The sequence below is a fragment of the Cryptomeria japonica genome, chromosome 6 (assembly GCF_030272615.1).
Source record: "Cryptomeria japonica chromosome 6, Sugi_1.0, whole genome shotgun sequence".
Lineage (NCBI taxonomy): Eukaryota > Viridiplantae > Streptophyta > Pinopsida > Cupressales > Cupressaceae > Cryptomeria > Cryptomeria japonica.
Window position 1 is genome coordinate 286,858,773 of NC_081410.1, and position 13,858 is coordinate 286,872,630.

The 13,858-nt window shown below is 34.0% G+C and overlaps 1 protein-coding gene across 3 annotated transcripts in view; it reads right to left on the reverse strand.

Moving 5' to 3' along the window:
* Positions 1-13,402: 13,402 nt before the first annotated feature.
* Positions 13,403-13,858, reverse strand: part of LOC131031948 (uncharacterized) — a 297,244-nt gene continuing 296,788 nt past the window's right edge. For all 3 annotated transcript variants that reach the window (XM_057962824.2, XM_057962817.2, XM_057962839.2), the window contains exon 30: positions 13,403-13,837. In XM_057962824.2, coding sequence (XP_057818807.2) covers positions 13,673-13,837 — 165 coding nt within the window. In that variant the 3' untranslated portion in view covers positions 13,403-13,672. The remainder of the gene's footprint in view (positions 13,838-13,858) is intronic.

The window sequence follows — 13,858 nt, forward strand, 5'->3', positions numbered from 1 at the left end:
AATCTTTTAAAAATATTCCAGAAAATTCCACTAATGCTCTTGACTTAATTCACATTGATTTATGTGGTCTGGCTAGAACTAAAAGCTTACAAGGTGATAGATATTTCATGCTAATCATTGATGACTATTCTAGAATGTGTTGGGTTACTTTTCTCAGAGAAAAATCAGAAGCTCTTGGGAAGTTCAAACTATTCAAAGCAATGGTAGAAAATGAAACCGGTAAGAAAATCAAATGTCTGAGATCGGATCAAGGAGGTGAATTCACATCTAAGGAATTTAATACATTCTGTGAAGTGAATGGAATCAGAAGATAGTTATCAGCACCCCAGACACCATAGCAGAATGGAGTTGTAGAAAGGAAAAACAGAACTATCTTGGACGCAGCTAGAAGTATGTTATCTAAAGAAAATCTACCACATGTATATTGGAGAGAGGCAGTAAGCACATTGGTCTATACATTCAACAAAGTTCACATCAAAGGAGAAACCGGTAAGACCCCTCATGAACTATGGTTTGGTATTACTCCTACTCTTAAATATTTTAGAATATTTGGAAGTAAATGCTATATCAGAAGAGATGAGTATATTGGCAAATTTGATCCTAGAAGTGATGAAGGAATATTTCTTGGTTATTCATCTAAGAGAAAAGCATATAGATGCTTTAACAAGAGATTGCAGAAAATTGTTGAGAGTACAAATGTGAAGATTGATGAACAGTTTAGAGGAACTTCAAGGTATATAGACTTTGGACCGGCAATAGAGATACTGACAAATGAACCTATATTGAATCCACCAGTAAAAATGAAGATCCAGTTACATTAGTATCATCTGAAAATTCCACTGTAACTGAGGAACAATAGCAAATGAAGATACCTCGGTATGTAAATTGAACCACTCTGAAAATCAGATAATTGGGAGCAAGTATCAAGGAGTTATGACAAGAGGAAGATTGGCAAATGAAGAGGTATGTCTTATTTCTCAAATTGTCCATCATCAATTAATGAGGCATGTGAAGATAAATAGTGGATTAAAGCTATAGAAGAGGAACTAGAACAAATTGAGAAGAATAACACATGGACATTAGTTCCCCGGCCTAAAGACAAAAATGTGATTGGAACAAAATGGGTATTAAGAAACAAACTTAATGAAGATGGGAAGGTAATCAGAAATAAAGCAAGACTAGTGTGTAAGGGATATTCTCATTAAGAAGGAATTGATTATAATGAAACCTTTGCACTGGTAGCTAGAATTGAGGCAGTCAGATTATTCTTGGCTTTTATAGCACACAAGAACTACAAAGTATATCAAATGGATATTAAATGTGCATTTTTGAATGGAGACCTTGAAGAAGAAGTTTACATTAAGCAAGCTGATGGATTTTCTTTAACAGATAACAAATATATGGTTTGCAGGTTAAGGATAGCTTTGTATGGGTTGAAATAAGCTAGCTCCAAGAGCTTGGTATGCTAGATTGGATAAATACCTTTTGAAGATTGGATTTTCTAAAGGTAATGCTGACAACAACTTATACTATAAAGTGACTAATGATGGCATCTTGGTTATAGAAGTTTTTGTTGATGATATAATCTTTGGAGGAGAAGATGGATTATGTACAGACTTTTCTATTGAAATGCAACATGAATTTGAAATGTCTATGATTGGAGAGATAAAATTCTTTTTAGGATTGTAGATTTCACATACTGATAAAGGTATATTCTTAAGTCAATCCAAGTACTTGAAGGAGTTACTAAAGAAATTTGGGATGGAGAAATCTAAACTGGTAAGCACACCTATGACTACAAATGACAAATTATCACTAAGGGATGAATCTACACTTGTTAATCCGACTAGGTACAAGTCTATGATAAGAGGTCTATTGTATTTGACACAAACAAGGTGTGATATTATGAATGCAGTATGTATTGTTTCAAGATTTCAGAGTAATCCTAAAAAAAATCATGAATCAACAGTAAAACGGATTTTTCGGTACTTACAAGGCACTACAAATCTTGGTTTATGGTATCCTAGAGATGAAAACTTTGAATTATGTGCATACACAAATGCAAATTGGGCAGGAGATGTGGATGACAAAAAAAGGACCACTGGCGGAGCATTTTTTCTTGGAAGCAGATTAATTTCTTGGTTGAGTAAGAAACAAAGTTGTACATCTTTATCAACAACAAAATCAGAATATGTTGCAGCAGCAACTAACTGTACACAAGTATTATGGCTTAAGCAAATGTTGAAGGATATAAATGTAAAATGCAAGGAACCTATAACTATCTATTGTGATAACACTGTAGCAATTGATATATCTAAGAATCCGGTACTACATTCTAAAACTAAACATGTTTCTATCAAATTGAACTTTTTGAAAGAGAATGTTGAAGCAAAAGAAGTAAAACTGGTTTATGTGAATACTAAAGAGCAGATTGCAGATATTTTCACTAAGCATTTGCCTAAGGATACTTTTGAATATATCAAAGACCAACTTGGGGTCATACCCCCACTGGTAGAGACTTAGACAGTTGATGTTTGTCATCAACTAGCAAAACTAACAGAGATATCTTTTATTCCTATTTTGATGAGGAGAGCTACTTCTCAGGAGGAGTAGTTGGCATACTGAATTAGTTGGTATTTTGTATTTGAACGTGGCTTTTGTATTAGCTCTGGCATTTGATGTCAAAGGGGGAGAGATTGATATGGAAAAACACAAGGAGAACACATGTTACTCTCAGGGGGAGAGACTGTTACTTTGGGAGATTGATTACTCTCTGTATTTGAATTTTGATTTCTGGTTATGATCTCTTTTGGGAGATTGTTGGTTTTTGGTAATTGGCATTTATATTTTGGCACTTTGATGGTTTTTCCATCTTGTGTTGCCATCAATGCCAAAGGGGGAGATTGTTGGTATTTTGGTATGGTTTTTTCATTGATGTCAACACCTATAACACTTATCAGCTCTGGCACTTTGGAGGATTGGCAATGTTCATCGGCAAGAAAGTAATTTTATGCACAGTCACCAGTATCTGGTTCACCGGCAAGATATATTGTTCACCGGCACTTGGAATGACATGGAAATCACTTGGTTATGTTGAAGACATTGTTTGGACACTCTGTCTTGGAGATTTGTTCATTGGCATATTCGTATTTGCATATTTGTTGTTACCAACAAATAGGTCCAGAATAAGCACCGATAGGCTTATCTATTCCAGATCAGCACGACACGCTTTGGAGATGATTTTGTTGTTATTTTAAATGCATCAAGCCAACATGTTGAATCGAATATTGAATCAGTTATTGATTTACTTATAATAATTTTATTGTAATATCTTTTAGAGCCGACCTACTAAAATTGGTCTTAAGTTATGGTATATATATAAGATTTTATTTGTAAGATCGATAAGCAATTGGGAAAAATAATTATAAGAAGGTATATGCGAGAATAAGCAGAGCTATACACACAGACATCATTTAAGGTGAAGCAAGGTTTTGTAAAGGCAATCAGAACTACATCAATACTGAATCCAGCATATGAAGATGCTATTTTAAGCAGTACATCATCATTGGATTTAACCATCCAATTGTAGTCAGTGTGACTCCTATTTGTGTTTGAACAGTGAGCTCTAGGCGCTTGGCCTTTCTGCATGTGCAGACCCCATTTGTATACACATACTATCTGCAGTAGTATCATCTGATTGTGGGTAAGGTTTCCCACCATGTTTTTTCCCCTTACAGGGTTTCCACGTACAAATATTGGTGTTATGTGTTGTGGATGTTATTGTCTTTCTGTTTCATGCATTAATCTTTACCGGTACTATAATTAACTGATAAATTGTCTACCAGCATAAAGTCTGATTTATCGGTATTAAGCGTTAAGGTTGGTTAAGTTGTTTTTGGTTTGAATTTATTTAACAACTGATTAATCCCCCCCTCTCAGTTGTCTCTGGGACCTAACAATGACAACATTTGCATCTTTGTAAATATTGAAGGACATGGCCAACTTTGTAAGTTGAGACAATCTCATCTTTTAATTGCTTTGTAGCTACAGGCCATATAAAACAATATCTATATAGCTAAGATACAATATCCAACATTTTCCTAAAATTAATCAAATTCAATTTGAGATCATGGTGTGCCTTCAGGTGCCTTTCGGTCATATTCTCCACTACATTGTCTTTAGTAAAAGGTTCACTAGATTCACTTTCTTCTTCAACGACTGTGGCCATCCTCTTAATCAATAATTCAATTAATACCTTAGGGAGAACGTCTACAACATTCAATGGAACAAGATTGTTCTGGAGCAAATAAGTAGCATAAGTTTACTCAATATTGTCTTGATACAACTCACCGAATCTTTTTAAACCATCAGGCTTTGAGAGCATCTCAAGAATTCTATTTTCATAAAATATGACTTTAGGGGAGACAATCACCATTTTTCTGATTGAAGCAGTCTTCTGAACATTATCCTTCTCTAGACCTTTGTGATCACTCTCTAATATAACAACTTCTTCAGATCTCTTTGAAAAAATTTTACCTTTTGATACTTTGGAGGAAGAAGTGTGTTGTCCTCATTTTCAAGTGTGGCAAAAATTTGAGACAACTTCTACAAGTTTTATCCAATTTGTAACTCGTACAGTCTAAGGTACGTTTAGACTGGTATAAGTCATATATCCTCGAGTGAAGTTCATTTTTTAGTCATTCTCTCGTCAAGTGTCAAGGTTTGGCGTTGATGTCTAAATCAATTTGTTTGAGTCAATTTGATTTAGCGTGTGTAGTCGAGTATTGTAAACGTCTTTGCAAGTGAAATGTTTCTTACTTGTAAGTCAAATCTATAGACCCGATTTGCAAGTTGTGTTCTTTCACACTTATCACCGGGTCTTTAAGATCCGATTACAAGTTGAGTTGCATTTATTGTTCTTGAGTGGTTAAAACAAAGTCAAATAATGACTATTCTCTAAACGTTTTAAACCAACGCCTAGTCTATTAAATTATTCTACATTGTGTATTTCTATTTTATTTTTCAATTCCCCCTTCATGCTTGTTCAATTTGGACATGAGGTGTTTTTAGTAGTTTTTTTCTCCTTCCTAATTCATTCAGGTATGTGTTCTCTTTCTTTCATGGTGGTTTTTGTTATCTTATTTATATAAAAGATTTATGCAAATTCTTTGGGATTGGCAAAATAGTGATGTCTTTTTACATTCCATCTTAATAGATTTTGATTCTGTTTTGTTTTTTTTTGCAACTAGGGCTTTTTATTTGATTTAGGTATCGATTGCACAAGTTATTTTCAATTGGTCTTTCCTTATGTTTTAAATGAAAGTTCAAATGTGGTAGGGTTTGTAAGACCTGATCACATAGTGTTTATTTTCCAAATTCTTTCACACAAAAATATGCAGTCAGGTTTGCAAAACCCAACTACACATTCATTGCAAATACTACCTTTGAAATATAACCAATCATACTTGTGATTGGGTTTTTAAGACCTAATTACAAGATGACCTACAATAACAACTTGTAAAACCCGATCACAAGTCACCGCAAATAATAACCAACTTGTAATTGGGTCTTACAGACTCGACTACGTGATTGAGACTCACCCTTTTGTAATTGGGTTTGCAAGACCTAATTACATCCTATGATTGCAAGACAACTTGTAAACGGGTCTTCCAGACTCGACTACAATTTTTTCCCTCACCATCGATAACAATTATATGAGTGAAAATCCAGTCTTTAAGACCTGATTACAACTCTTCTTTTGCTATCAAAACATACCAAATGATTTGCAATCAGGTTTTTAAGACCCGATTGCAAGCCTTTATTGTTATTTCCAAGATTGTTCATTAGCCTTATGTTTTATTTTCATTCATGATGATGACATAAACCCTACACCTAACCCATGACTTCACTTGTAAACCATTTATGTTTGCACACACGACCTATCAAATTCGATAAGTTGATGCATTGATCTTAATGGTGTGATACCTCATTCCAAAGAGGTCATGGAGCTTTCCATGTCACGTGAAGATGTTGTAACTCTATGGTCTTTTCACCTTAGCCTTTCAAATCTACTTTCAATGTTTGAAGAGCCAACTTCCACCCAAATATGAAGATGAATTACAAGTACTAGAAGTACCAAAAAATAGTCTCACCTCCTTTAGTGGCTTATAACATTGAGGAGATCATGATACAGAGATAGGGCATGTTGATATGCTTGAGTTTATTAAGATAGCTGAAGAGTAGTTGTCATCACCAGACATGCAACATCTTCTCAACAACCACATTCACCTGGTGTCATCTTTACTAGTGGTTACCTTGGAACCAAAATTTGTTCTTGCTTGTGCATCTTGTTTTGATAAAGGAACAAGAACCATCAAGGATGATGATGGTAAAGTGATTATCATGTTGGATCCTGAAACTACTAATAAGATCTTTAAGGCTCTAACTCCTCCTGCACATGCCAACATCACTATAATTAAAATGAGGAATCCTATAAAAAGAACATCAATACCAATTGGATTTTGAATCCAAGAGCTATGACCACAACATGGCCTAAGCTTTACTAGAGTGATTTAAAAGAGGAGATTAATGACATGATTACTATCCTCAGTAGGATCAAAGGATTGAAAAAACCCAGTACATTTAAGACATGGATTTACAAATACACATCCATCATGAAGAAGGGTGTACAATAGATATTTTGGACTGAACATATTAGAGATGCCTTGTGTGAGTAACTTTCATAGGTACCCACCACTCTTACTTTCTATATGAATTCATAGTTGGTCTATATCGCAGCTTCTTTTAGACAGTTTCCTATTTTCCACCACTAAGGGTGTCAAAACAAAAATTTCGATATGGACATACTATGATTAGGTGACTATGAAGATTGGTAAACATCATTATAGAAGGGTTCAAGATGCCTTCTATGGTTCGTATATGTGTTCCTTTGACAAGAAACTCGACAAGAGAAGAGTATCATAAATAGATTGGAAGAAGGTTAATGAGTATGGGTGTCTCTTCTTACAGTTTCCCACATTCACATACATGAGAGTATGTTGATTTGATGATCATTAATATACGCTCCCAAGGTACCCCACAAATAAGATTATCCTTATGGAGCTAAGAAGGCATATAATGGTAATTCATGCAAAACAATCAACTTCTCATACATATCTACTTAGAATCCTTGTGTCATTGCGAGATATTCATTGACAACCTTTGCAAGGGCCACAGATATGGAAACAAAGCTTCAAGAGATCAAATTGAAGAAATTCAAAATCAAAAGAAATTTTGATTACAAGGGTATGAAGGAGAAAATAAAGAGAGCTTTCACTCGTGCATCGCATTGAAGATATCTGGATTGATCTTCACTCATAAGAGGATGTTAGGAGGGTGGATTATAGTAGGCTCACTTTAGAGAAAATTATTGATCTTGATTTGACTGATATCCTAAAAGGCATGGAAGACGATGAAGAGGTAGTTGATCTACTCTATGAATAATAGAAGATTGGAGAAACTCCTCTTCCTCCTATTCACTGGTCTCAAAAGGAATGTATATCCATCAAGGAAATATTAAAATCTATCTTGGCCAATACTAATACCTTGTTGAAAAGAAAGGGTATAAAATTGAATAAATTCAAAGCTAGGTCAAAAGATGATATAGCAGGGCCAATTGGTTGAAAATTTGAAATAAGAACAAAGAATAAGGAAGATGCCTCCTCTTCCAAAGGGACCAAGATCAAGATAAACATTGGGAAGGCTAAGAATAGGTCTCAAGAAGGAACACCTATTAAAGGAAAAGAGAAAATTAAAGAACAAGATGATGATGAGGAGGAACAAAATCAAGAAGAAGAAATACAAGAATCTCCTAAAGCCTTTCATTTAGAACCTTCCGTTGGTAATATGTCCCAAGTGTTTGCTCTTGTAAGTGTTCTTGAGTTTATTGTGGACACCAATGTTGATTCTTTTTTTACGGTTATGGTGACTCTTGTAGCTCTTATGGTATATTCTCAATTTTTTTCTACCCCAGCTACTGAGTCTATTCTAGATGTTCCACATGATAATCTAGATAGTGTGGTTGATTCCTACATTTCATATTCGAACTTGTTTGACATTTCCACCATCATTCACTTTGACAAGTTCATGTCAGGTTCCATGCCTCATGTTTCAACAAAGAATACCCTATCAACAATACAAACTTATGCTCCACCCATAGTGTCAACTATAGTGTAGATACAATTTGTCTCTTCACAAACTATAATTGAGGAAGTTCAAGTTGATACCTCTAACCTTCCTTCATCATTAAGGACAATTACTACAAAGAGAAAGAATTTGGAAATCTCTTCGGATGATTTTGACTTCAAGAAGCTTGTTCCTGCTAAGCCTAAGACAACCAAGAGGGCTAAGACCATTTCAAGGGTAATGGTAAATCCAACTTCTAAAAAACCCGATGAGGAGATGCAACTTATAGATTATAAGATTACGAGAATTGAGCTTGCGAAACAAACACGTGAAAGTACCAAGCATGATGCATAAGAACCTATAGCATGATTGATTCAAAGGTATGATGAGCTCAAAGAGAAGAAAGATCAGCTGAAGCAGTAGAATGAGCAACTTATTTAAGTACTTTTGAAGATCACCAAGCCCACAAACAATTGATCCAACGTCATCTTCTATTGCTGAGGAATATATCAAGAAGGTTGAGATGGTCGGGGATAAAGCAAGTGCAATAGATTCTTGGGCAGACAGGTTGTTACAACAAAGCACTCAACTTGTGAAGGTAGTTCTTCGAATGTTGAAGGGTTTGGAAGAAGTCAAATCCAATTTAAAACACACTCTTGAGGTTTTGTCTCAGGACCTGCAATCCTAGCAGGAGGATTTGAAGACTTAGATCAAGTTTAGAAACTATTAGTTGGATGTGCTATGTGATTACAGTGTGTTATCTTCTAGGAGGAAATATATTGAATTCAAGGAGTTCATGATCAACAAAGATGAGGTTACTGAAGATTTGATGAATGATTTAGAATCAGCCCTTAAGTCATGCACTGAAAATGAGCAAGAGTTCCTTGCCAAATTTGAGAAAATTTATTGTGGGTTGGTGCATGAAGATAAGAAGCTGCTATTTGTAGATACAATGCTTTCAAAATTTAGTTCATTGATTCAAGCGGAAATTGAAGTTGATCATTTCTCCTTGACCTCTATTGATAAGTTGATGAGTCTACAAACATTCCTAAGCAAAATGCAAAATGTTCTAAGTACCAAGCTTCTTTCACCAGTTATGCAGATGTTATCACTAGAACAACAACGATGGCAAGTCACACTTCTGGGCCAAATGATAATGAAGTACAAGCCTCATTACACAATTTTAAAGAATACATGGCCCAAGATGAAGATTGAGAAAAACCACCCCAAAATATTTAGATATTTTTCTCTACTTTCTAGAAAGTAGTTTTGAAAATTTATTTAGACATATTACATGTAAAGTTAGAATATGAAATTACATGTTATCACATTACAAATCAAAATAGCTTAGGACTTGTAACGTTGAATAAGGCAAAGTTAGTTAGAACTATCCCACCTTTTTCTTATAGCCCCTCACCTATATATAGGAGGGAGCTCTTTGTAAACATTTATCTTTAATTTTATGCAACAAAACTCTGTCGAAGTGAAGAGCAAGGTGAAACTTTGAGTTCATATTATTATTTTGCAAATTCAATCAAAGAAGAGAACATCTTTGGCATTCAAACTTTGTGTTCAATTTATTGTAGTCCATGGTGAAAGTGTTCTTACGTTATTCTTATTATAGAATCTTTATTTGATTGAGTAAAAGCAATGTGATGAATTATTCTTTATAGAATAAGATCAAATGAGTTTTGTAAACTTTGTGTTGCTTTTCAAAATTTGAGAATTAGGAATCATGTGTGGATAACAATATAAAGAGTTTAAGTTGTATCTTGATACCTTGAAGAAAAATCAATATTGGGTTATAGAAGTTATTTATAAAAGGTTGATATGATTATAGTGTGTTAAAGACTTTGGGATTTCATTATTATTCTCTCATCCCGAGAAGCAATGGAAGAATTTGTGCTTTTATGAAAATGTTGCTTCTTTGTTATCATAAGTTCATTGGTACGCTTCTAAGTTATTTTTAAATAACTTAGTCATTTATCAATTATTATTTCTCAGTTGGAAAATCCTTTCTAAAATAAGAGAATGATAAGCATCTATTCTAATAAAAAAGAGAATGAGATCATGTAATACCCAAAATTAGATTAGAATAATTAGTCATAGTTTGCTTATAAACTGTTTTAGAGAAATAAGCAGACAACCCCCCCTCTGTGAGGAGAGATATAATTTCACACAATGTGGCTGAAATCGCCATTTTGCAAACCTCACAAGTTTACAAAATTTTCAGCCAACAAAATGGATGCTTCATCAGCTGATCTTTTCATTTTCTTGCCTTTCGGCACCAATACAATTTTGCTAAGTCTTCTTCCACCAAACTTACCCATAATCTCTTCAAAAGTTTCAAATCTTCCTACATTCACATCCTTAAGCATCTTAAGGAAAATTTTCATAATGTCCATACACACGTCTTCTGATACCTCAACAGCTTCAATAAAACAATTGTCTTTATCCACTAGTAAAGTAATATCCTCTTTGTACCACTCGACAATCTTCAAAGGAATCCAATTCTTGAAAATCAATTCTTTTCAAATATCAAACAAGAATTTATGACATACAACATCACAATCATTCAAGTTATCCAAATATCCTTTTATTTTAACACAAATCAAAATCTCTCTTCTCCAAGCTATATTGTTCATTCCAGGAAAAACATTAAGAAAGTAAAATACTAAATACACAATGAGCAATCCATACCGGAAGGGATATAGGTCAGTCTTCATCAATTGAAGATTATCAAGCAATTGACGCCTCAACAATTCACACAAATCATAGTCAACATTCTCCTTTATCATCTTATAAGCTACATACATTGTAGTAGAAGAGGTTGAACCTTTATGATTCCTGTAATACACATTGTATGAAATACCCATGTTTGCATATCTAACAGCCAGGTCATCAATAGTGTCAATTCATAGAGCTCTTTTATTAGACACAACACCAGTTAGCTTGTTCACTTCATCATTCTTGACAGATTTTTAAAGTAGGTACGGTTTCAAACGAACATAAACTAGTTAAGTCACTTAGGGCCATTTTTGAAATTTGATATGGTTGATCTAGCCACAAACAATCATCATGAATCTACTCAAAACTATCCTTATAATCTCCTCATCATGAAAAATAGGAAAAGTCACTCCATACATCCAAACCCTTGTGGCCTAGAATAGCATACTTAACCCTAAATCCTTGAGCGCCATCTTGAAATCCTTAAGCTTGCTATGATCATATTCTTCCAAAGGGACATGAATATAATTGAAAAGATCTTCTTTACATACCACATTGTTGGAAATAGCAAAAAATGGTCCAATTTGATCATGCTAAAATAAATGGTCTGAATTCTGAACTAGACCTAGCCTTTTCGTTGTTACTGATATTTTTTAGGATTTGTCATCTGAGAAAGATACAAACAAGAGAAATACCTTGAACAATTCTTCTTCACTTCTCCTTGCACTCTACTGCTCTTCAATCACATTTGCACAAATGACTGTTGAATAAGCAATATATAATCGTCAATTAGAGTTTTCCCAAAAAGTTGATACATTGTACACTAGCAATTGCCAAAAATGTTCTGAAACACAAAGGTTGCTCAAAATCCATCAGAAAAAACTTCAACACATTCATAGTGTTCAGAGCAACCCAACACCAATCAAAGAGGGGATGAAAGATATGCTTTTAAGATCTCCCCCTCAGACACAACTATCTGAGCTAATTACTGAAAGGATTTGCACCCACAGAAGGTGTTGATCCATCCATAGTTTTTTCTTTGGTCTCAACATCTGACTTCTTCATCCATTTCATCTTCATCATCTCCTTTTCCTTATTGATGCCAATTTTCTTTTCCAGACCATTAGATCTTTTTGTTTTGCTTCTCTAATTTATGGCAATATGACCAATCTTTTTACAATTATGACATATAGAACCTTTCTAAGGTTTTCTACCATTCATCTTGATGTTTCCAAATTTTTTGTTTGTCTTGCACTCAACAACTTTGTGTCCATATGTTTTGCAATCATTGCATATTCCATTAAAAGTATGAACATAGCTCAAATTTCGATATCCATTCCTTATTACTCTACTTTTGCATTTGGTAGACTTATGACCAAACTTGTTGCAAGAAAAACATCTCATGCCAATTGATTGATTTTGATTTATGTTCTAACTTCTACATTCATTAGCTCTATGTCCAAATCCATTACAAGTAAAAAAGTTACCAGTAAAAGAAGAATAGTTGATAAGAGCAGGAGGAGTTGTCTAGTCATTTCTTGAATTCCTAAAGCTTCAATTATTTTGAAATTTATTCTTAACCTTGTCTTTGCCTTTGTCTTTTCCTAAGCATTCACCTTACTTAAAGCCAAGTCCACTCTTATCTTTATTTCGTCTTTGAGATTTCATAACAACATCTATTACTTCACTGCCACCATTGAGATTTAACCCATTATCAACTTGGTTTTTTTGTAATTTTCAGTTCCTCCTTGAGTTTGACAATGAAGAACAACAATATACATGGCCTAGTGATATCAGTCATAATTGATTAATAAAATACATGGAAACCTAAAATAATTAAATTGGTCTTGGGCGAACAAAGGAGTTGAAGGAGATCAAAATAACAAAATATGCTATCATGATGTTGATAGGCATCACGTGCACGAATACATAAAATTAAGCCATGGTGAGGAGGACAAAATTACAATAATAAGTCTAGACAACCTACTTGAATTCCACAATTTATCGACGATGATCGATATAAAACACCAAGTTCCATGACAAAAGAAATGCTAGCAAATCATTTTGATTATTCGAACTTCATTGAAGAAAAATATCCATTTTAATGAGATTCCACGTAATCCTGACTGAATAATGGGCTAGCTAATATTTGATTCCAACGGCCCAAGAATATTAACTAACGAAGTGACCATCAGTGAGTGATTCTAGAAACTCTTTACCAAGATAAGGGAGCAATAAATCTTTAGTCATCTTAAATAGCAGAAAACATCATTGCATGAGAAAACAAAAAAAGTAATTTCTATAAGGCTCTCAATGATCTGAATGATTTGCTAAGAAGAAAAGACCAATCAAGAAATTTTAAATTTTAAATTTTAATTGCATAAAGGGAAAAAGAAAAAACAAGTGGCGTCCACCTGAGGATTTTGCATACTGTATGCTCAGTTTACTTGGATACAATTTACTAGATTAGAAATGAAAATAACTGCCAACATACAAAAAAAATTATTTCATTACTTCCAGTACTTCTTGTCCACTAAACAGTAAATCCACATAGGGAGACGATCCAATGACACAAATTCCCTTCATCGTCATGCTGGATTGCTACCAAAATTAATAAGAGAATACACTGAAAGCTTGATTCATTATACAAAGAAAGAGAATATGTTGATGAATAAATTGGTTAGTGGTCCATGTCTGTTAACTTTGAACTGTTTAAATAAGCAATTTTCAGTTTTACAAAATTTTATAGATTACAGAATTATCATCGCTGGTCTTTGTCACCTTCCAAAGCCAAATTTGAAGATTTTGTACTACAATGATCATTTACACAAGGTTGCAAAAAAGAATCCAATTTTTTCTGCCGTTTATTTAAGTTAAAGTGCTGCTCTGAAGAAGCTTCCAAGGCATTCTCTTGACCATCAAGTACCTACAATAAAAGTAAACTTAT